Source organism: Epargyreus clarus, unplaced genomic scaffold (assembly GCF_041222505.1).
Source record: "Epargyreus clarus isolate Ecla_fem2 unplaced genomic scaffold, WU_Ecla_fem_2.2 ptg000034l, whole genome shotgun sequence".
NCBI lineage: Eukaryota > Metazoa > Arthropoda > Insecta > Lepidoptera > Hesperiidae > Epargyreus > Epargyreus clarus.
Genome location: NW_027332239.1, coordinates 9,183,379 through 9,209,039, shown reverse-complemented (window position 1 = coordinate 9,209,039; position 25,661 = coordinate 9,183,379). Strand labels below are relative to the sequence as shown.

Genomic DNA, 25,661 nt, shown 5'->3' with positions numbered 1-25,661 from the left:
GACAGTTACGAGAACTGACAAGCGACAGGACATTTTGAAATGTGTGTGCGCGCGGTCAATAATAATTTATAAATACATATTGAAATTCACATTGAAGATATTATCACTGCTTGTTTGCTCATTAACAGAAACTAAATATTTGTAAAAATAAACAGTATCTATCAATATGGACTTTTTGGAAACAATACCGGTGGCGTTCAAGGAAATATCTCCGAATCATAATATCCCAGAGAAATGGAAAGAAATTGTTCTAAATACGGGTACAGTTTAATTAATTTATAACCTGTATTTAACAACACAATACAACTATTTCACATTAATTAATATCATTTTTTCAGGTGGTACCCACAGTACTTTACAAGACATAAAGTTACCTCAAAAAGCCGGCGGTTACTGGTACAGAGATTCACAAAAGGCTAATACTAGAAATAGATTTATATATTGGTAAGTGTTTAAAGCGCTAAGTACGTATTCTTTATTATAAATAAATTTGAAACTGCATGATTATAATTACACTTTTGCAGGCAAACAACATCCGATGCTATTGAATTGTCTGAGGCGTCACTGGATGTTAATCTATCGAGTTCAAACCTCAGATGCAAGGTGGCACCAGGAACTCCCCCGCTGAACAACTTAACCGTGTATGAGAGAACTGCAACACAGGAAGTGGTTATTTTAGGTGCAACAGTGTCTTCAGTGCACAGATTAGTATTTCCACACCCTGAGACATTGGACAGAAAGGTAATTTCTTAGAAATAATAATTTGCTTTTCTCTTAAAATATTATTATTTATGTAATTTAAAACTGTTTTCGATATAACTTACAATGAACTTAAGTAGCTAACTTAAAACTTATAACTAATTATGATATTGAAGGGTTAAAGATTAATTGTATTAATTTTTGCAGGCTACATTTGGGTCTCCAAGTAATGTGTCTACATCAATATTCCATGACACCAGTGCTGTGAACAACCCAAATAATTACTATATTCTCACACAATATTCTAACCCAAGTAAGTATGCAAACATTTTTGAATTTAATTTTAAATACTTGAAAAAAATTGCATTAATTTTATTTGCACATCTATGATATATTCTGGATTGTAAATATTTATTTGTTGAACTTAGTTTATATACCTTATTGGCAGTTTGAAACTATCTTACATGGATTAGCCACTTTTACTGAAAAAAATTTAATGGCAGTCAAGTGAGGTACTGACCTTCAGTTGAAACAGGGTGCTCCAAAACTCACTTGGTTGTAAGAAGTCAGTCGAAGGACATATTAGTAAATTGACACTAAAATTCAACTAACCATACTTGCTACAGATACAGGCGTGGCCCACTCATGTGCATCAATGTTACGTGACAATGGAGAAGCAGTGTTTGTATTGGCATTTGGGGGTGATGGGGGACTATTGTTGGTGAAGTTGCCGACAACCGGCTCAGCTGTGACTACTTTCCTTAAGAGGGAATCTACTGTCCCAAGGTTCCTGTCTGGAATCACTGGAGCTCTAAGGTAATGTTATTTAGGTTTTACTATAAACAATTAATTGGTTCATTGTACAAGTTCTTCTTGTACACGATCTTTTTTTCAAAATTTTTTGCTTGTATTAGATAGCTCTGTTTTTTTCCAAGATTAAAATAGCAAAGGAGCATGCAGTCAAGTGATGGTCAGGGGCTGTCTCCCATGGACATCTGTAATCAACCTTGAAAAAGATAGTATTAAGTCCTAGTAAAGGTCAGCTGTAGATGTGGATTACTGCTACTTCTGAGGATTATTTTAGAATGTCTCAGATGTCATGAGCAGCATGACTTGCTTAACACACTCTTCAAAGCGGAACACAGTAGTGCTTACCACATAGGTGTGGCGGTGGTTCCTCCGGAGTCAGACCACAGAGAGTTGTAACATTTTCTTTTTTTTTTATAATGGAGTAACAGACGAACATGCAGTCCACCTGATGGTAAGTGGCTACTGCCGCCCATAGACATTTGTAAACGACTCCAGATAGGATTAGATATTCATACCGGAGGTCGGCCACAAATGCGCTGCTACCCCTGAGGACTAAGCTGGAACACCTCAGAAAAGTATGTCTCCACCACACCCTTCAAACCAGGACACAGCGCCTAACACTGCTGTTATAAGAAAGAAATAGGTGTGGCGGAGGTGTCGCCGGAGTCGTCTACCACCTATATCCTTCATATTTTGTATCCAAACACAGAGGTAAGAGCAGCGCGGAGAGCGTGGAGCCGTACGGCGTGGTGGCGGCGCGCGGCGCGGCGGTGGCGCTGTGCGGCGACGCGTGCCTGCGCGCCTGGCTGCTGGACGAGGGCGCCGCGCCCGCCGCCGTCTCCGCGCCGCTCTCGCACACGCACCACAAGCCCAAGCCGCCACGTAAGATCCCCGAGCCTTTTTGTTTCACATTAATTTGCTTATAAGTTATCTTATAACTAGTGATATACCGAGTGGGTGGAATTTGGCCATAATTATAATTGTTTTGTGAGGTAAAGTGAATGGTAACTGGGAAGTTAGTAATTGAATTTTTAATTATGACAATTGTGGGGACTGGGTACAAAACCAAATATACAGTATGCCTAGGCATGCCATACATTTGCTTAACTAATGATTCCTTACCGTGTGTGCTGGCTGTTGCGCTTAAAGCTGCTAATTAAATATTAAAAGTTATAATACATTGAACAACATAATAAATAAAATCATGATTACCATGATACAGTAAAATTTACTAAGACATCATCAGTTTAATAGAAATGTGTAAAATAATATATTATTTTCTTCTAGCTCATGGCCACATGTTGCAAAATACAATAGGCAGCGATGGGAGCGTTATATTAGTGGCATATCTGTCCTTCCCGAATGAATGCGAGTTTGTCGTGTTGAAAATGGTCAATGAAAGCACAGGCGCCTTGAAATTTACGGAAATTTGCCGAATCTTTGGTCCACAGGTAATAAAGTTTTTGAGCAAGTTACATGAAATATAATTAATAATATGTAATGTAATATATAATATGTTTTGTATGTAATAATATATAAAAAAATGAATAACATACATTTAATAATTATTATTTGACAATTTTCATTATTTTCTGTTTGTTATAGTTGGATCTGCTAGATTACGCAATTGGGTATGGCGACGGAAATCACGTCATTTGGGCATTGTGGAGTCAACCAGATGGTGATGCAGTTATAACAAGTAATTAATTACATTATTATTTTGATAAATTTCAATAGTATGTAAGGAGTAATTGGAATTTTTAAATAATATTATTGTTTTCCCTTAGACTGTTTACTCAGTTTAAAAAATATGTCCTTTATGTAATAAGTTGTGATTGATTTAAGTTTTAAAACCTATTAGAGCCTCTTTAAAAAAATAAAAAATAAAACGAATACTTACGAATATGGGAATGAGTTCTACTAGTAGCATGTGAATCAGCTTTACCACAGATTAATAAATAGTTACTAAGCTTTACTTTATGTTCGCATTTGTGTGTGTGTAAGAGCATTTGTTATAATTACGAGTATATGAATAATGGTGTGGTTGTGCAGGCAGCAACGCGGGCGCGGAGGCGCGCTGGCGCGGCGTGGCGGCGGGCGCCCGCGCACCGCCGCTGCCCGCGCTGGGCTCGCACCAGCAGTACCGCGACCGCCTGCTCGCGCCCGGCCTCTTCCCGCCCGCGCTCGTCTCCAAGGCGCTCACGGTACGTACTTAACACGATCGTAGTCATTATACACTCATTCCTGGGCACGGAGCTTCTGAGTGAGAGTTTCAGGATATAATATACACCATGCTAGCCAAGTGCGTATTGGTAAACCTTGCTTATCTATTAGTACACGTTTTAAGAAATTCTTAGGCAACATAATTCCTTCTTTGATAAAGATTAAGTGATAAATTTTCGTAAATCCGACTGCGTCACTATTTGTCATACAAAAAATGATTGTCAGCTGTATTACCTTTCAATTAAAATTATATTTTCTATTTACTTAATATACTGTCGGAATTATATTTTATCATTGTGCATTTATGAATGTGTAATGATGGATACCATGCTTATGCGTAATAGTAAATCTTGATTTCCACTTGAACACTGTATTATAATATAGTACTTAACTAAACTAAACTTGACTGGCCTTGCGTACTCGTCACTTCGCGAAGCCTTACGCTGTTTGTCCACTGCACCGTCACCGAGCCGATACCGATAATTAATCTCGGCGCCGAAGTAGCGTACACATACATGTACTATGGGATGACGGTGTTCGGGTGACGGACGTTCGGTGGACAAGGTGCTATAGCAAACGTATGTACTTCGGCGCCGTCATTAATTATCGGTATCGGCTCGGTATCGTGGTTGGTGGACAAACAGCGTTACCACTATGTCTGTGTCCGTGTGCAGATTTACCGGCGCACGTGGGGCGGCGCGGAGGGCGCGGCGGAGGGCGAGCTGGGCGAGGCGTGCGCGGCGGCCGTGCAGGCGCGCCTGCGCTCGCTGGCCGCGCGCGCCGCCGCGCCCGACCACGCGCATCTCATGCACAAGTCAGTCTCTCTATACTATACGTGCTCTACTTTAAACATACTCTGTGGTGGTAGAACCCTGTGAGATCCGATTCCAAGAACCCCACCGCCACGCTTGTTTCTGTTTAATAAAGACATTGCAGCGCTATTGTAATCTGGTTTGAAGGCTGTGGTAAAGAAATAACACTTATCCAAGGTGTTTCAACTTAATTTTTAACGGTAGCAACACATCTGTATGCGACCTCAGGTATAATCCGCGCCGAACTTCTAGTCCGCTTTGTCGTTGTTGCGCGCAGCATTGGTTGGCATATACTCCGTAACCTAAGGGCACACTAATGCAGCTGTATACCCATGGGCGAGAGCGGGCAGCGGCCGGGTGCCGGAAGGATCCCGCGCTGTCTTCGTCCCGCTATCAGCAATTTGCTATTGCGATGCGACTCGTTTCTATATTCGGAGCGGACTAGCAGTTTGGGTCGTACTATACGATTCTATTCTAATTCTGATGATGAAGATGATTATGGTTGTCAATCGGCGGGCATAAGTTAATCTACTTTTAACGTGGTAATTTCAGATGCTGGTCAGACTTGTACAGCTGGTGCATGCAATACATGGAAGGCTTACAAAAGCCACTAGGTCTCATGGTTTCTCAACATGTAAGTTTAATGTTTAATAATATATTCTTCATGTAGAGGGTATGAAAAACTTTCATGTTCCAAGTGTTAGAAATATATTCAAATTATTTAATTATAGTATTCTTTTAATTAATTATTTTGTGTTATTTTTTATAATATAGAGTGCCCATTTATATAGTCACCGGCTGTATACACACATACGTTACACGATTGTATGCATTGATATAAAAAAAATAAAAAGAACGCTTTTGACATTAGACTTTTATTTTGCGCGGGAATAATAAAAGTTGTTAATAGGATCAAGAAATAATTTAATTTATCAAGCCCGCTCCACATACTCGCGAGAACGCGAGAAAAGCACGAGAAACGAGATTGTGGAGCCAATACGAATCGGGTTTTTCTCGCGATCTTGCGAGATTCTCGCGAGAATGTGGGGCGGGCTTTAGCGTTGTGTGCGCGTGCGCAGGCGGAGGGCGAGGCGGGCTGGTGGTGCGCGGTGGTGCGGCGCAGCGGCGTGTCGCTGGTGCGCGAGCTGGAGCCCGTCGAGCGCCTCATGCTCTCGCCCGACGACGCGCTGCCCGCTGACCGGAACGGTAACTTCATAAAAATGTTATATGTACAATTGTACATCTTTTTCATGTTCACTCAATATTAAATGGTCACCGCAATCATATCCATTTACATTTTCTAATATCAGTAAAAGAGTAGAAATCCATTCTTTATCTACATAATATTATGGAGCCCAATAATTACATTTAGGTTATTATTATTACTTTTCACTTTAGTTAAAAAAAATACCGGGTAAAATTTTAAATATTATTACTGTAACGTAACGCCCCTGTATAACCGTTTCCGCAACGCTCCAGCGTAAATATTTTCGCAACGCTCCAATGTATAGTCCGCGTTAAACTGCTAGTCCGCTCTGAATATAGAAATGAATCGCGTCGCCATAGTAAATAGTATGACTACACCTGCTCGCAACAATTTCAGAGCGTACTAGCAGTTTGGCGCGGCCTATAAGTCTCCGTAACGCCTCCGTTTCAACGTGTCGTGTGGTCAGGTTGGGGCGGTCTGTCGGCGGGCGCGCGGCGCGTGGTGGCGGCGGGCGCGGCGTGGGAGCGCGGCGCGGCGGGCGCGGCGGAGCTGGAGCGGCGGCTGTTCGCGTGCGCCGCGCCGCAGCACCGCCTGCTGCCGCGCCTGCTGCACCTGCTGCTGGCGCCGCCGCACGACCAGCAACACGCGCACGCCGCGCCGGTAAACATACTAATGCTATACATATGTTTTGAAGGTGGTAGAACCCTTTGTGGTTCGACTCCGGCGGCACCACCGCCACACCTATTTCTGCCTTATAACAGCAGTGTAGCGCTGCTGTGTTCTGGTTTGAAGGGTGTGGTAAGGGAGACATACTTTTCCGATGCGTTCCAGCTTAGTCCTCAGGGGTAGCGGCGCATCTGTGACCGACCTCAGGTACAAATATCGACTCCTATCTGGAGTCGATTACGGATGTCCATGGGCGGCAGTAGTCACTTACCATCAGGTGGACAGCATACTCGTCTGCTACTCCATATTATAAAAAAAAAACCGCTAACTGTCGAGTGCCAGTTGTGCCGTTATTTTACCTGTTGTACTAGCTTTTATTTTCTCACGCAACAGTGGTATTCCTGTTTTATTTTATTTTGAATTGAAAAGCAATGTAATCATTTATAGGTTGTCGCAATATATCTATGGACGTGATATTTAATTATGCTATCATTGTTTCAACTTGGACTTTCAACTAAATAGATGCAGGGATGCCTGTTAAAATAAGAATGTCATGATTTCATATGTCATTAAGATTGATTGTGTATAAATATAAATGTATGTAATCATCAAGTTCATGCTTACAGATTTTAACGCCACAGCAAATAGACGAACTCTCATCAATTCTAGAGCCGATAAAAGATCTACAAAGTGCTGTTCTGGAACTTAATGATGCGTTGAGGTTAGACGTGCCAGAGATCGACACATCTAAGAGTAAGTTACTCATCATACTCTTATATAAATTGTAAATAAGGTTCATGTAATATTGCTTCTTGCAAATAATTACATTTAGGTTATTTTTCTAAAATATATAATTATTAATCATTGCTGTTTTGAGCAGGTGACGATGAAGACAACGTTGAATATGAAAATTTATTCGCAAGCGACTTGGGTGTAGCCATTGTCACTGAATCAATACGTCAAATGGCTGAAATAAGGTGAGTTAAGATTCTAATATAAATATTTTTTATGTATTGTGTATTATTCGTAATATATATGTATATTTATTTTTCAGACTATATTATGATTTTAATTACATGTAAATAGTGATAATAGTAGAAACCGGTACTTAATACAAGTGGAATATTTGAAGTAGAAGGGAGCAACGTGTAAGTTTGGTGCAGGCTTGTTATAGTTTGATTAAAGTTGGGTTTAATATGCATATTTTTTGCACGCTTAGTGAAGGGCGATTTCCTTGCAGATTATGCGACTTGAGTCAAATTTCGGAGTTTTCTATACTTATAATAAATCTGCAGAGAGGTCAATTCTGTACATGAATTATATTTCCAAAATAAATATCAGGGGGTGATTAGGGATCGATACTGATGCCAAAAATGAAATCAGTAAAATTTTTGTTTGTCTATATGTATAATCGTTATAGAAACAAAAAATACTCGACGGATTTTAACGAAACTTGGTACAATTATCATTCATACTCCTGAGCTGGTATAGTATACTTTTTGTCACGCTACAATCAATAGGAGCAGAGCAGTGAAGGGAAATGTTGGAAAAACGGGAGAAGTTACTCCATTTTTTAAGCTTCCGTCGCGTGTGCAACCTTAATGGTTAAAGCTATACAGAAAAATGTGTATGACGGAAATGTTCTCCTTAAAATTGTATAAAAAATATCCCACAACATATGTCTATCTTTTATGGTTGACTCACAATAACACGTGTAACTCCCCATAGCTTAGCAGTTCGAAGCTTTCTGATTATATTCGTCGACTCCTACGTTTATAACACTCTCAGTCATCCAGAATTAAAAAAGTTAACAGTATTAACTATTCCATAAAAATAATCATAGAAATCATACCACTAAGAGGTAAGGGTTGCTCACCCTTAACATTTTTTTTATTTATATGGCAACACAACGTTTGCCTGGTCAGCTAGTTATGAGAATAACATTATTGTGTGTGCAGGTCGCGCGTGGTGCGCGGCGCGCTGGCGGCGCTGGGCGCGGCGCGCGGCGCGGGCGGCGTGCCGGGCGCCGGCCACTGCGCCGTGCACTGGCAGGCCTACCGCGCGCTGCTGTGGCTGCGCGCCGCCACCATCACGCCCAAGTTTGTACCGCACTCTACCTTTTTTTTTTGGTTATGAGGGGAAACCTTCAAGAGGTACCCGACGACGCGGGAGCGACTCAATGCTTGTTGGAGAACTCCGGGGTCTCCGACGGAACATAACCGGAGTCCTCCAAGCGTGATGATCGAGGTCCCACTCTTGCCGCCCGCAACCCCGGAAGATACAGCCAGGGGATACCGTAGCCCTATTCTAGTCCTAAGACTACAGGACAGACAACCGCACTGTACCTAACGAACACACAAACGCGGACACAAACATGTGCTTTTTAAATAAACATTTATTGATTTCTTGATTTATGTAGAGAACTGGAACTTTTCTATTATGTAAAATTCAAGTTATATAATGTTTTAATAGATTGTGCTGTACATAAATACTTCGTCGTAATAAACAATAAAAGTTAATTTTTAGTGATACGCGATAAAAATATATTTTCATGGAAGGTAAATGTGTTTGTTACGCAATATAGAACGGCGGGGTCGTCGGAGTCGTTCCGTCTGAAGCTGAACGCGCTGGGCGTGGAGGCGGCGGAACGGGCGGGCGGCGGCGGCGGCGGCGGCGGTGGCGGGGCAGCGGTGAGCGCGATGCAGGCGTACGCGGCGGGCGCGGGCGGGCGGCGCGCGCGGGCGCAGCTGGCCGCCGCGCGCGCGCCCGCGCACTGGCACCAGGCGCTGCCGCTCATGGCCTACCACCTCGCGCACCAACTGTATCCTTTACGTTATTTGTTCGCAAATACATGCGAAGTGGTTCCTGTCCGAAATAGAAATCTTTCTTTAAATTGGACCACGAATTATGCATAACAACGGACAAATTGAATGAAATTATCTGTTTTAAGCTTAATTTCATAGAAGCTGGAAATTGCAAAACAAATGCGTTAACGCTGGTGTAAATAATGATTACAACATTAAATAAAATGAGCCAAAAAATCTTAACATTAATTTAACATTTCAACTTGGCACACCAATTAACGATTAAGTATATTGATTTCATAATACTAAACATCAAGGTTGCAAAAAATAATCAATTATTTGCCAATAAAACTCCTGAAAGTGGTTCAGTTGGGCAGTGAGCGGCGGGTTCGAGTTCGGGTGGTGGCTGGCGTCCATCAACCAGCCGCGCCTCGTGCAGAGCTACGTCAATATGCTGGAGCCTTGGTGCGAGTGGAATGCGTGCTCTCGTAAGTGTTGCCGAAGTACATTTACTTATTTATTAATGTATTCAGCGTTTAAAGCGTTGAAAAACGTTCACTTGTTGCGAACTTCCTTTACATTATAGATGTGACGATTTTCGCGATTGAGCGGTGGACAAACTATCGCTGTCACTTTATATTAAAATCTGCCCGAAATAATTTCGTTCTCGGTATCGGTTCGATGACGGTGGCGGTGGACAAACGGCGTATGGGCTACGATGCGGTCGGAAATTGACCGTCATCGTAAGTTCAGATGAGCATTAATAAAATAATTTTGTTCGTCGTATTTAGGTCAATTCATCCTGGGCCTATCGCTGCTGGAGTTAGAGGATGCCGAGGGCGCGTACACGGCGCTGTGCCGCGCGGCCAAGGGCGTGTCCACCGAGCCCTTCCTGCGCCGCCTCGTGGCCGCGCCCGAGCGCCGCCTCACGCAGCACCAGGCGCTCGTGCTCTACTACATGAAGGTCAGATCTTTGACCGCCAGCTACATATTTCATATAATGGAATATATCTTTGATAGTATTTTGGTATAGTATAATGATATACAGAGGGATATTTACATAATGTAGAAATTTTATAAAAAAACAATCTAGTCGCCTATATTGTGAATAAATAGGTAAATAGTAATAGGTAGATAGTCTGGCAAGTAGATACTGGTATCTTGCAGGAGTAAATAAAAGAAAATAATAGCTTTCCCATTTGTCCAGTCTTTTCACTTATCTATTTATTTTATATTAATAAATATGTCAAGAAATACTATCGTATATTTTAGTGTCCTATTTATTACAGGTAATCAAGCTTTTCGAAATTCACGACGCAGGTGCTTGCGTAGTGCGTCTCGCTGAAACGGCTATAAGTATCGCCGACAAGGATGACCCAAACCTGGTGAGTATAATAAAAACAAATTTACATTATTATCTAAAGAAATAATCGAAATTTCTTACACACCTCAGCTAATTCTTATACAAATCTATATCACGTGATTATTAATTTGTATTATAAAAAATTATAATTGTTTTTACCATTTTTGCTGTGAAAGTAGGCAAAATTATTGGATATATAGTATCGATGTGAATGTGTAACCGTGTGTCGGCAGCCGATGTTCCAGTGGGTGGTGTTCAAGTGGCACCTGGCGGGCGGGCGCGTGCAGCGCGCGCTGAGCGCCGCCGCCGCCAACCCCGCGCCCTCCGCGCGCGCCTCCGCCGCCGCCACGCTGCTCACCACGCTCGGTACGTGCGCTCTCACACGATCATTTAGAGTTACATTTTGAGCAATAATCAATTTCCTGTGTAATATAGAAGATTATTACCTAATAGAGACCACGACCCTAGACTAATCGAGACCTCGACCCTCAGCATTGAGGAGAACGATGCAAGGAGGAGGAGGAGGATAGAAGATTATATTTAAGGAATTTCATTTTCTTTTTTTTTTTCACTTTTAGAACTATATTTGGGATTATGAATTAAAGCTACATTTGGAATAATAGAATTTAATAAGTTTCCTATTTTATATAATTAGGTTATATTATAAAGCAGCCGCGACTGCTACTTACATCCGATCATCGACCCTATTACCTCTATTTTTTTATAATATAGGAGTAGTAGTTTTATAATATAAGAGCATGCAGTCCATCTGATGTCAAGTGGCTACTGCCTCCCATGGACATCTGTAATCAACCCCAGATGACCAAGCTGGAATGCCTCGGAAAAGTATGTCTCCCTTACCACACCCTTCAAAACGGAACACAGCAACACCTAACACTGCTGTTATTAGGCAGAAATAGGTGTGCAAAGTCCACAGCTACACATATTGCATTCGATAAAAATAACTAGGCTGTAACCAGTACACCAAATTTACCATAGATTTTAGATGGCTGAATTAAAATCTTAGGTTCATTTACCCCACATTACCTTTAAATTTTTCATAACCTTAAAGTATCACGATACTGTATCATTTATAAGGTTATCCTTGTGATTTCCGTTTCTAACACTAGAGCCATTTTTTTTTCATTTAACTCAATTCAACACCTACCAATTCATGATTAAGGGAATAAAGTATGGGCTATGTGTAATTTTGCTAAACGCTACATATCTCAGAATTCCTTGAAAATTCAAGGCTCAAAACCAAAACTTTTTAAGTCTCTGAAACCCACTAAATATATTCATCAGGTTATATAGTTTTATAGAGATGATAAAAATTGACATGAGAAACTTATTAATAAATAAGATGTATTTTTCAATAATTTTTAAGTGCTTCTTGGTATCGGTGGGTAGTAGTAAAATGTTTATGAATATTTGTACAGCGGCGCGGCGTCAGCTAGGTGCACTAGTATCGTGCGGCGCGTTGGCGGACGAGGCGGAGCGCGCCGCCGCCGCACGCGCCAAGCTACACGATGCGCACGCGCACAACCCTTACTACGATTTCCTCTATGCCCTGCATCTCTCGCGTCACCACTACCGGAAAGGTAGGTTTACTTATCTTCATGATTCCTATGCAATATTACTTATTTGTGTAAATATTGTAGCGACTTCCCGCTTTTCGTCAAGAGATGGCGCTGCTGAATCACGCTATCGAAGTTTTCTAAACATCTTGCATATATACAAGCTTCAAACTGAGACTGTTGGGGCACGGCCGCTCCCCGGGCGTGAGCACCTAGCCCGGCGGGAGATCTCCCTTTACCAAAGGTGACCCCGACGTCGTCGTCGACGTCGAAGTCGCTACAATATTGTGAAGTATTATACAGGGTGAATTTTTAAAACGGGCCTTCAGGGCCAAATCCGAAACTATAAGGATTAGCGAAAAATGCTGAAAGGAGTTACGAGGCCGATTTTGATAAAAACTAAAACTGCATCATTAGTTTTTTAAAATATCTTTTTCCCTAGCCGGGAATCGAACGAGTTCATTTTTAAAAAAAATACACCCTCTATATTATTCCACCATCTGATAGTGTCGCTTATAAGGATCAAATTCTGGGAAGTAATGTTATGTGACAAATTAAAGGAAAAGGAAAATTTTGAAGATAATACATATTTTTCCATACATTGCCATACTAATCCTTAAGGATTATACATAACAAATGATTTATGTGTAATTCTTTAGAAACATACGTAAGTCATACCATTGAAGAATTTGTTGGTTAATCAACTAATTATTCGATGTTATAACCGTGACATACGGCTTAGTATGAGTAAGTAATAGTTTGGCAAGTAAATTACCGCCGTTTTTAGGATTTATTTTTTAATAAAAATAGATAAGTGATTAAATAGTAAATTGTTATTGTTTGTTGTTTATAACTACGTTTCAACAGTAAATATAATTTTCTATATCTCTTTGTTTAGTTATCACTCGGATTTGACTCGAAAAAGACATTCTCGTAAATTGTCAATTTTACATCTGTATTACACGAAACTCGGCCCATAGCAAGTTAAATCTATTATAATGGTCCTAAAAGTAACCTTAACTAAGTCGGACATAAAAATGTAAATTCTTGAAGAACAAAACGTTCATTTCGAATGATTTGAAACATTGAGCTAAAAAATTGTTATTACGCGAAATGTTTAAATTGATGAATGGCGGGAACTTAACTGCCAAATTAATATAAAAAATACGTATTTTCTTAAAATTGAGGCTTTTCCTTTTGTTTGTCATTTATCATTACTTCCCAGATTTTGATCCTTATAAGCAACACTATCAGATAGTGGAATAATATAGAGGGTGTATTTTTTTCAAAATGAACTCGTTCGATTCCCGGCTAGGGAAAAAGTTATTTTAAAAAAGTAACGATGCAGTTTTAGTTTTTATCAAAATCGGCCTCGTAACTCCTTTCAGCATTTTTCGCTAATCCTTATAGTTTCGAATTTGGCCCTGAAGGCCCGTTTTAAAAATTCACCCTGTATAATACGGTTTCCTATAACTTTCAGAGGATCTTTATTATAATATCTATATCTAAATTAAATTTAGGAAGTGTTTAACATGTAGTAAGCTTACGCTTCGATACTGCTACACTATGGTGAGTTCACATTTATTCGTATGAGAAATGGTTATCTATTTGGGGTACTTGTAAATTATTTTTTAATTAGTTTATGTACCGAACAAAATTGTACGTATGTAATGTGTGTATAGTCAATAGTAGTGTGAGGGCCAGCTGTATTACAACGTGGCATTATTGTATTGCGTGTTCGTGTCCCCAGCGGCGGCGGTGATGTACGAGCGCGCGGCGCGGTGCGCGGCGGAGCGCGGCGGCGGCGCGGCGCGGCGGCGCTGGCTGGCGGCGGCGCTCACGTGCCTGCGGCTGGCGCGGCCCGAGCACGCCTTCCTCGCGCGCCCGCCGCCCGCCGCGCCGCTGCCCGCCGACGGCGACTCCGCGCAGCCCCCGGAGCCCGCCACGCCGCTGCAGGTACTCCCTGACTTTCGCAATGACTTTTAAATCTCGGATTGTATCTAATGAGCCTAGCAAACCACGGAGACTGGAAACTAAACACCACCGAAATATTATTATATTTGCTGGCCATACCCCAAAAAAGCGTTGAGCGCTGGCCAGTTTTTCCCGCGTTGGTTTTTACTTTGATTTATGGTGAGTAAAAGTTCAAATATTACTATATTTCGGTAGTCTATACTATAGATTCGACGTAGTAAAGGAAATGACAAATGCAAACTTTGATTATTTACCTATATAATTTTTTTTAATGCATTTTTACTTCGCCATAAAATTACGAGTAATATCAAATTTATATATTAAAAAATTAAATATGTAATCGTAATTCAATTACACAGGTTATCGGACCGGAGGAACTGGCAGCTGAACTGCGCGAAGAAGATCCCGATTCGCTAGATCCGGTGCAACAAGCTTTGCTCCGTAAGTCTATATGAGATTAAAATTATTTCTCAGAATAGATAAATTATATTTTTGACATAGGAAAATTTATATATTTATTACATCTACACATATATACGCAATCATAAATATTTTATACATCACAGGTAGTGAAAATATAGATTTCGATCTGCTATATTCGAGACTAAAGGATGCCGACGCTGAAACACTACTGGCCGTCACCAAAAAAGCGTTGAGCGCTGGCCAGTTTTTGCCGCGATGGTTTTTGCTTCGATTTATGGTAAGTAAAAACTTGTATAATACTGATTAGGCGACGTTATTATTAATGTATGTAATTAATTATTGCATGTTACCTATGAGAGCCCCTTTAAACATTGTAAATAAAATAATTCTTTGACTTTTTTTTTCATATATTACTTAAAGTACGTTGAATTATTAAAAACAGGTATCAAACTATGGGTTGAAATAAGGAGGAATAAGGAAATGTTCAAGTATGAAAAATGGAAATTTAATACAATATTTTTTAAATAAAAATGAATACCAGAAAATTGGCACAAAATAACCATCATTAGCTTAGAGGCCAAGTTGTCGATTGTGCAGTAAGTAATGTCGCTGCTTTGCAAGAATAATGGCACAACTCAAAATTCATTTTTCTGTAAAAGATACAATTTAATCTCAAATATTTCCTATTTTAACGTGTCCTAACAGTAATGTGGTTATATAAATAACTACTTATAATTGTATTTATCATTATTTTAATTTTTATTTAAATAATAGATTTCGAAACATAAACATTGTTTAATTTTAAACTGGTTCTCCTGGAAAATTACCTTTTTACTTCCATTATTCTTGCAAACCAGCGATGTGTATTTGGATGTAATTATGCAAAATAGATTCAACCACAAAAACTAGCTTTTGAGAAAATAGGTCTTTAGTAAAAGTTAAATTGCTTAAATTTATGGTTGGTATCACTGATATCTGTATATTTTAAAAGATAAAAAGTACCATGCATTTCTTGCATATACGAATATTGCCATTTGTGATAGTAACTAAAAAAAACGGTTTTTGTGGGTTGGATCCATTTTGCATAACTACATCCATTTGTGTTTGTTCAGGAGGTGGAGGCGCGGTGGTGCGTGCGCGCGCTGTTGGGCGGCGGGCGCGCGGCGGAGGCGGGCGCGCTGTGCTGCGAGGCGCTGCGCGCCGCCGCCGCCGCGCTGCCGCCCGCGCGCGCCGGCCCGCGCGCCGCGCCGCTCGCGCTCGCCGACCTGCTGCTGGCCGAGCTGCGCCCGCACGCCGACCGACCGCCCGTGCAACAGGTCACACATACTATATTATGCATAATATGATAATAATACAGATTGAAAGCAATGACAGCCTAGAAGTTGATTCACCGTCTCTCAATTGAGATGTCTTAGGTTCGAATCAGGCATGCACTCCTGATAACGACAAATTATAAATTAATTATTACCTAATTTAATGGCGAAGGAAAACATTTTGAGGACGTACATAGATATGAGTACTGTTAATGTTTTATACATAGTTCATCAACAAGGAACTAGATGGCGGTACAAAAAATCATTGTAAATCACGCTGTTGAGAACGTTTTGTAAAACTATAAGACCTCGGCTCAATAATTAATAAAATGTCTTAAGAACCAAATCGAAGTGTTTCATTTCGAGTCCGTGGAGTGTTTGCCGTCTGTTTACCGGATTTGTACATGGTCCTTCGAGCCGGATTTGTCTATGTTTGAGACAAAACCAAGCGGATTTTTTGTGAACTCTACGCTTGTGGGCAGTGGAATACTGCCGCAACCACAAGTACGGGAAACCAGCTGGTTTCGGAAGAAACTGCTGAGTTTCCGACGAGATCTTCGTGGGAGGATATCGTCAGGCTCCGGAAAAGCAGCCGGGAGAGTTGCTGTCTGGTAAAACGGACAGGACGTTGCGAAGTTGCAGCAACATTAATCCACGGAGGCAATGCGTGATTAGACGTCACGAGGATAAGGTGAAATTGGTGCGCGAACTGTGAGTAAGAAAAATATTCCTAAATAACATCTTCACAGTGAAGTGAATTGTTAGACAGGGAACCCTTTAAAAATAATTGCAAATTTGAACTGTATATCTTGGTGCTCAGTAACTTTAAATTTGTGTTGTATATTGGAACTCTAGTAATATGTTGAAATTGTAATTTACTTATATTTACGACTTAGAATATTTTCTCTGAAACCAGGGGAATCCATGCCCGATTTTAAGTTATTTTTATTGTTCTAAAAGACTTTGGAAAATTTATGCTGTAAATTAACTTAGATTATTTCGGCGTCATGGAGGCAATAGTTAACTTACAAGTAGATCTAAAGGCGCGTATCATTCGAGCGCAAACTAATTTTAAGAAGTCTCCGAAAGAAAGACTCACAAAAGAATATTTGGAAGGGAGGCTAGAGGCATTAGAGGCCTTATGGTTAGAATTTACCTCTGGTCATAACAAACTTATTTGTATGTATAATACGAAGGAACTAAAATCCATTGATTACAAAAAGGATGATATTTATGATACAACGGAGGATGTTTTCATAGAGTATAAGTCAGATATTAAAGAAAAATTATCTCATTTTAATGCTCCATCCGTTTTATCTAAATCTCATTGTAGCAGTATCTTAAACGTAAAACTACCTAAAATTGATTTACCAAAATTTTCTGGCCATTATTCCGAGTGGTCATCTTTTCAGGATTTATTTAGTTCTTTAATAATATCAAACAGTTCTTTAAGCAACGTTCAGAAATTACACTACTTGAAAAGTTCTTTGACCGGTGAAGCGGAGCAATTGTTAAGGCATATTACAATACAAGACTGTAATTTTGAACGATGTTGGGAGCTATTAACCGAAAGATATAATAATAAAAGGTACATTTCACATCAGGTAATTAAAAGATTTTTGAGTCAACGAAATTTAACTGTTGAGTCCGCACAAGGTTTAAAAGATTTATTAGACACGACAAACGATTGTTTAGCGTCATTGAATAACGTAGGTATAGACACCAAAAGTTGGGACATTCTAGTTATTCATATTTTAAGTTTAAAATTAGACACTGAAACACGACGTCAGTGGGAATTCCACGTGGCAAGTCTTACTGACGATCTCCCAACTTACAAGAACTTTGAGGAATTTTTAACTACTAGATTTAGGGCTAACGAATTTCTCACTGCTAAAGAAACTACTAGGGTTAGTCAAGTTCGAAACAATACCAAAACATTACATGTTGCAAATATAACATGTCCATTTTGTACGGAAGCTCATAAATTAATATTTTGTAAAAGGTTTCACAAGGAATCTATAGAAAACAGACGTAAATTCGTTCTGGAAAATAATGTATGTTTTGTCTGCATGGGTAACAATCATTCGGCCAGAGATTGTCACATTAAAATTAAATGTAAGATTTGCAAGCGAAATCACCATTCTTTATTGCACCCCAATGGTAGGGCGGTCGGGACAACAAGTAACAATGCAATTGAAGAGAGTGTTGTCGCACCTTCAGATGGTGCAACTTTTTCTTCGGCTGGTCCAACTCCGGTTGTTTCGTGTTTCTCAACAGACAAAGTGCGCCAACAAGTCTTGCTCGCGACGGCGCTCGTCCAAGCGATCTCCAGAAACGGAGAAGGATATGACGTTAGGGCACTCCTAGATCAGGGATCACAATCGTCCTTCGTTACTGAATCCACAGTTCAGTATTTGGGTCTAGAGAAGGTTATGACAAGAAACAATATTACAGGTCTGGGTGGAGAGAAAAATATTGTCTCCAAGGCGGTAGTAAACATTGAAATTCGGTCCCGGTTTGATCCAAGTGTGGCAATACAAGTAAGAGCACATGTGCTCAAAAGTATTACGTCTCTTCTCCCAACTAGAAGAGTTGAGGCAATACAATGGCCAGGAATAAATAGACTTGTGTTGGCCGACCCAAAATACTACGCCCCTAGTCGAATTGATCTTTTGTTAGGAGCCGAAGTATATGGAAAAATAATACAAGAGGGCTTGGTAAAGGGTCCGATTGGTACACCAATAGCGCAAGCAACCAGTTTGGGCTGGATATTGTCAGGAGTGGTTAATTCGTTAAACAAACCTCCTGTGAGCATTAATGTAATGCATTGCTGCACAGACAGCGATGTGTATTTGAAGAAATTCTGGGAGATTGAATCCGATGTTCCCCAACCGAAACGAATGATGTTCACAGATGAAGAGAAGCGGTGTGAACAGTATTTTGCAGAGACGACTAAGAGGGATATAAATGGGCGATATATTGTTCGCCTTCCTTACAAGAATGGCATCCCTGCAGTGACAGCTTCGAAGGAGATAGCTGAAAAACGATTCAAATCGTTAGAAAAAAGATTAGACAAAGATGAATCATTGAAGTATAAATATCAACAATGTTTAGACGAATATTTAAATTTAGATCATATGGAAATTGTGCCTACCAGTGAAATCGAAAATCCAAAGGCAATCTACTTACCTCATCATGCGGTGGTCAAGGAAGATAGAGAAACAACAAAGGTAAGAATCGTATTTGATGCTTCCTGCAAGGGTGGGAATAATGTTTCATTAAATGACCAGTTATTGGTAGGACCTACCTTGCAACCCGAGTTACGGCACATCATCATGCAATGGAGAAGCTCGCCAATATGTATATCTGCGGATATTGTTAAAATGTATAGGCAAGTGAAGATTGATCAGCAAGATGCCGATTCTCAAAGAATTCTATGGAGGGAGCACAAAGATAAGAAAATGAAACATTACCGACATACCAGAGTAACATTTGGCACGGCGTCTGCTCCATACTTGGCGGTGAAGGCTCTTCAGCAGGTAGCACACGATCATGGCGCAGATTATCCGTCAGCATCTGAAAGAGTACTCAAACACTTCTATGTTGATGATTTGTTGACAGGAGTTCAAACTATTGAAGAAGGGATAACTGTTTATAAGGAACTTACCGAACTACTAAGCAAGGCTGGTTTTGAGTTGCAAAAATGGAATAGTAATAGCAACGAATTAAGAAAAGCAATGAAAGCATGGGATGGAAATGAAGATCTGAAAGAAAACCTGAAAATAAGAGAAGATGAATTAACAAAAATAATGGGACTTACCTGGAACCATACCGATGACACCTTCCGCTACGTAGTAAATCTTCCAACTCTGCAGGAACCTATAACGAAACGAAAAATTATTTCAGACATATCACGTTTATATGATCCACTGGGGTGGATAGGACCTAGCATGATTGTAGCAAAGACAATAATTCAAAAATTATGGTTAGCAGCACTAGATTGGGACGATGTAGTACCCGATAATTTATTAAAAGAATGGGTTACTTACCGCGAAGAACAACCAATGCTTGAAAAAATACGTATACCAAGATGGGTTAGCACTACAGCGACTGATGTTCATTACGAGCTACACGGCTTCTGCGACGCATCGAAGACGGCGTATGCGGCGGTAGTATATATGCGTGTCGTTGATTCCTTAGAACAAGTCACAGTATCTTTAGTTACAGCAAGAACTAAAGTAGCACCTGTAAAACAAGTGTCAATTCCTAGACTAGAATTGTGTGGAGCTGTTTTACTTAGCAAGTTGTTGTTAGAAGTGTCACAGGTAATGAATGTCCAAAAACATGACATTCACGCGTGGACGGATTCAACCATCGTGCTGGCTTGGCTAAATAGTCATCCAAGCAGATGGAACGTGTTTGTAGCGAATCGGGTGTCGGAGATCTTAACTACTTTAGAACCTACTAATTGGTGCCATGTAACATCCAGGCAGAATCCCGCTGATTGCGCGTCCCGAGGATTACGTCCTTTAGAACTCATAGATAATGAGTTATGGTTTCATGGGCCAAAATTCATCTCCTGCCATCCTATCACTTACCTGAAACCTCTGGAAGTACATACTGATATAGAAGCAGTTAAAACACTAAAAAGTCATTGTGTAACCTTAGAAGATTCAGTATGGGACAAATATTCATCGTTAACAAAAACTATAAGAATTATGGCATATTGCAGGCGGTTTATCATAAATTGTTACAAAACATCTGAAAATAAATTAACTACAAAATATTTAACAGCAACGGAATTAAATCAAGCTCTTATTATCCTAATAAAAAAATGTCAATCAAATTCATTTAACGTTGAAATAAAACTAATAAAGGATATAAAAAACTTACCCAAAACCAATAAATTGAGATCTTTGAATCCTTTTCTTGATGAAGATGGAATATTAAGAGTAGGAGGACGACTATCAAACGCAGTGTTGCCTTATAATAGGAAACACCCTATCTTAATTCCAAAACATTCACACTTAACGGAACTCATTATAACAGAAGCACACAAACAAACGCTTCATGGAGGACTGCAGTTGACTTTGATTTATATTCAAAATAAATATTGGGTAATAGGTGCCAAACAATTGGTCAAAGCATATTGCCGCAAATGCGTCACTTGTGTGAAAAACTCGGCTGTCACAAAAACACCTTTCATGGGGCAGATGCCAGCCGCTCGAGTAACACCGATGCGTCCTTTTTGTCACAGCGGTGTCGATTATGCAGGGCCGATTCAAATACGCACCAGTAAAGGAAGAGGTCACAAGTCCTATAAAGGATACATTTGTTTGTTTGTTTGCATGGCAACACGGGCCATACATTTGGAAATCGTCAGTGACCTAACTGCTGAAGGCTTTTTGCAGGCATTTAAACGATTTGTGGCTAGACGGGGCCATTGTTCACATCTGTGGAGTGACAATGGCACAAACTTTGTTCGGGCAGCCACTGAGTTGAAAAAAGGTTCTGCTGCCGAACGAAGACTCATACAGAACATAGCTGAAGCTTTGGCCAACAACTATTGCGAGTGGCATTTTATACCGCCTCATTCGCCAAACTTCGGAGGATTATGGGAGGCCGGTGTAAAATCGGTAAAACACCATTTGAAGAAAGTCATTGGCAACTCGACTCTAACATTCGAAGAAATGGCAACTGTATTGGCTCAAATAGAGGCATGCCTAAATTCACGGCCTATGTCAGTGCTCAGCAACGAGCCAGATTTCATATTGACACCGGGACACTTTCTTATAGGTGAAGCACCGTTAACCGTTCCGGACTTCGATATAGAACATGTAAAAGTCAACAATCTGAGGAGGTGGCAACACACTCAAAGGATGTTGCAATCTTTTTGGCGACGATGGTCGCAGGAATATCTCAACAAATTCTTACACCGGTACAAATGGACAAATAAAAATTCAGAACCTTCCATTGGGGATGTTGTAATTATAAAAGAGGATAATTTGCCCCCATGTCGGTGGCTCTATGGTCGCATCATTGACACTCATCCTGGTGACGACAATATTGTAAGAGTCGTCACACTAAAGACAAAATCTGGAACTCTAAAAAGACCTGTTTCAAAATTGTGTTTTTTACCGTTAGAAAGATAAACTTTATTTTGTTGTGTTTTAGTTTGTTTATTCAAATGTAATTTTATAAGGTCAAAGTTCTTATTAGTGGTCGAAGGGTCAAGGGTTAAACTTTGCCCTTGGCGGGCGGTATGTTAATGTTTTATACATAGTTCATCAACAAGGAACTAGATGGCGGTACAAAAAATCATTGTAAATCACGCTGTTGAGAACGTTTTGTAAAACTATAAGACCTCGGCTCAATAATTAATAAAATGTCTTAAGAACCAAATCGAAGTGTTTCATTTCGAGTCCGTGGAGTGTTTGCCGTCTGTTTACCGGATTTGTACAAGTACTTTCAAAGGGGATTAGAATGGTATATTCCAGTGTTTTTCAACGTGTTGGTCGCGACCCCGTGGGGGGTCGCGAAGGTTCTCTAGGGGGTCGCGATGGCTGAGAGAAACAACTGAGTAAAAAAAAACAATAAACTTTAAAAAAATAAATTTATTAAGAAACAAAATGTTAATAAAAGGACGCATTTACTCGTCAACATTTGTATGTGAATACAAACAAATCAACTAAGAATAAAATACAAGAACATCTTAATGTGAAAGTTGCGCTTGTTTTTGATTGATCAATTTCTCCCATCGTGGATCAATTTTTGCTATATTGAGAATTAAGTCGTTTTTTAAGTTTAGGCGATTTCTTTGCTTACTTTTTATTTGGGTCATTGAAAAAAAAGTTAACTCGCACAAATACGAGGTGGTGGCAAATGGCAAATTAAATATTTTAAGGCCTCAATTGTTAATTCAGGGTATTATCTTTTCCTTTTTAACCAAAAGGTATCTAAACTGACAGACTTAAATTCTAAGTGCAACATCCCATCTACAGATATTTCTAAAAGATTTTCTTTTAGCTAACTTGCCAAATTTGCCTCATTTATAGCTGCAGTTAAAAAGGGATTTAAAATCCACCGTTGCGCCAATATTTTCTGATACTTCTTGCACTGAGAAGTAGTGGCATAATTCTTCCTTCAAATTATCTAACACCATTTTCATACCAGGCATATATGCGTTAATGTTTATTGCACTTCCAACTTCTTCAATAAAGGCCTGGGTCGATAACAATGAGTCGAAGTTGTTTTGATTTATAGACGATGACCACAAGTCATTTTTTTTTTGTAAAGCCATGAATTTTGTCTTTTGCTGTGATGATATTTTCCTCCCGCCCTTGAAGACTTTTATTCAATATATTTAAATGCCCAAATAAGGATTATAAGGACACATAAAAATGTTGTATGGAATTATGTTTGAATATAATAACATAGGTATATGAAAAAAATTAAAGGTCAGGGAGTCGCAAATTTTTTTTCTTAGTATGGGGGTCGTGTCATGAAAAAGGTTAAAAAACACTCGTATATTCGATCGGAGAGATAATAATTATTTCATGTTCACGAGTTCAGACGTCATTCATTACTAACATTAATATTCAATAATTTGAGTAATATCTATAATGTTCCCTACATTCTATATAATACTCCCTACACGTATATAATACTCTCTACACGTATTGTGTTAAAGTGCACAATTTGCGTAAACAAAGCTGATCAAACATTACAATAAAATTCCTCACTGCTCAAAATTTACTTCATTTAACCTTTTCAGATAAATTTATACATATGACTATAAAAAACTCATTATCATACTCTATCCATTAGGAAAGAAACGTTGGAAAACTGCAATTACTATATTTCGAAATCAAGGCCAGACACTTAATTATATTTAAAAAAATTGCTTTATAAGTTTCTTTTATTAAAAAGCAATACAGTTAGTTATTACTTCGCATCAAACTCTGTATTTAAGGTGGACTGTGCGCGACAGAGGACAGTGACTTATTTTAATCACATGACACATGATATCACAATCATCTATTAAAATACTGGTAAAATCAATGTAGCAACTAGCAGTTTTACAGGCTTTATGGAATCTATATGAATGTCTATAAACGCACTTTTATAACTTGTGACCTTGTGGTAATGATCAAAATATTTTAAATATGTCACAAAAGTTACCACTGGCACTGGATGTGTGCAATAAAACTGTGTTCTTTAATTTTCAGGTGTATGAAGAACTGAAAAACCTTGTCGACGAATATATGAATCTGGTTGTACGAACATCTAATGATATGAAGTTGCAAATGAATTACGCTATGGTTAACTAATTATGAATGTTGAATAATAAATGAAATAAATTTGTAATTTTCATATTTATTTATTATTAATGTCCCTTATCAACCTTACACATATAACAACCAAAAACTGGAATGGGTAAAAAGTAAAACAATACACAGGAGAATACTAAATAAAATATTATGTCAATTCAATGAATTAATCATCTATTAATAACAGTATCGGTGAGCTATCTCAAAGAGACCAGGTTTACATCTTGGCGGATGTAGAATTTGAGATCAAAATCAGGACATTTGTTTAATAAATAACGAATATGTCCCCACAATGTCTTTGTTATCCCTTATGTATATAACAGCCAAGTACAAGCAACTTTGTAAAAAATGCATTCCTTATAAATAATTCCAATATAACAAACTGGTCATAACTTTCATTTTAATTAAGTTTTCTAAGTATAAATGTAGGTAGGTTACGCTTGAGCCATTTACTTTCCTACTATTATAAAAATAACATACATAAAAAGGCTACGTCATAATTGGCCATAAATAAATCTGCATGAAAAATAGGCATTTGTAAACAATGCGATGTTTATTTCTGACCAAGAAAATATTGTCATGGTATTATCCAGAAAACAAATGTAAATTATCATGACAATTAAATATTTAAAAAAGTACAAAACTTAAAGTACTTAATAGAATATTTAAAAAAGTACAAAAAATATTTAAACATTAATGAGATGAACCACTAGAAATATTATTTTAATTTAATACATTCGATTCCAATTGCAATAATTGTCATACGCTACTCTTAGAAGTCCGTTACCCTTTGTATTATGTGTCATTCTAAAAACATACAGCGTTTATACAGTGATATTTAAAATGACCAAGTGGGTATACTTTCTAAAATGCAGGTTATATAGCACTTATAATTTTAAATTTAAACATATCTAAAGATTACTTAACAGCTTATCTAATGCCATCCTTAAACAAAGACAGGTGTTACAAACAGGTTTAAAGTTTTTAGTGAATTAGGCAGGTGATAACTCCCCAGAAACTTAATTAATTATTCAAACAACGTTTTCGATAAAGTCGAAAACATTAGGGCTGTGTACACCTATATACAGGAACTCTGAACAGACACAGAAAATTGTTTGTGGAAAGAGATCGCAATGTATTGAGGTTCGTCAAGAGTCTGTTAGGCAGATTATCAATATCTACTTGAAAAGTACCTTAAGAAATGTACCACCTAATGCAAACATTTATTTAATAGGGATTCATTGCTTCCAATAATTCAATCCTTAGTTGGTACTCAAATATGGCTTAAATAATAACAAGTATATAAGAAAACGCACCGCAACAACACCATCAACATCATATTATAAATGGAATAAAAAATCCAAATGTAAAGGTTAAAAAAAATCTTTTCGTGGTGGATCCCAGAACACCTAGGGTCCACAGAAATGATTCTACAGTCCGAGGTTGGGTGCTTAAGGAAC

General features: G+C 38.9%; 1 protein-coding gene across 1 annotated transcript; it reads left to right on the top strand.

Moving 5' to 3' along the window:
• On the top strand, positions 1-24,242 carry LOC140755884 (nuclear pore complex protein Nup160 homolog). The gene is made up of 27 exons (XM_073091232.1): positions 1-260; positions 339-444; positions 525-741; positions 907-1,012; positions 1,326-1,515; positions 2,219-2,391; positions 2,797-2,960; positions 3,115-3,208; positions 3,562-3,713; positions 4,407-4,546; positions 5,097-5,178; positions 5,624-5,750; positions 6,218-6,411; positions 7,044-7,170; positions 7,298-7,394; positions 8,376-8,516; positions 9,002-9,238; positions 9,591-9,709; positions 10,013-10,185; positions 10,511-10,606; positions 10,818-10,950; positions 12,024-12,185; positions 13,912-14,117; positions 14,495-14,576; positions 14,702-14,835; positions 15,671-15,874; positions 24,100-24,242. The coding sequence occupies exons 1-27, from the start codon at positions 167-169 to the stop codon at positions 24,199-24,201; spliced, it is 3,852 nt and encodes a 1,283-aa protein (XP_072947333.1). The 5' UTR covers positions 1-166; the 3' UTR covers positions 24,202-24,242.
• Positions 24,243-25,661: the final 1,419 nt, after the last annotated feature.

Bases quoted from the DNA above. Each gene is read 5' to 3' on its own strand.
- LOC140755884 (XM_073091232.1), top strand. From the start codon at position 167: ATGGACTTTTTGGAAACAATACCGGTGGCGTTCAAGGAAATATCTCCG. The intron at 445-524 runs GTAAGTGTTTAA...ACACTTTTGCAG, and splicing joins AGAAATAGATTTATATATTG to GCAAACAACATCCGATGCTA. The intron at 2,961-3,114 runs GTAATAAAGTTT...TGTTTGTTATAG, and splicing joins GCCGAATCTTTGGTCCACAG to TTGGATCTGCTAGATTACGC.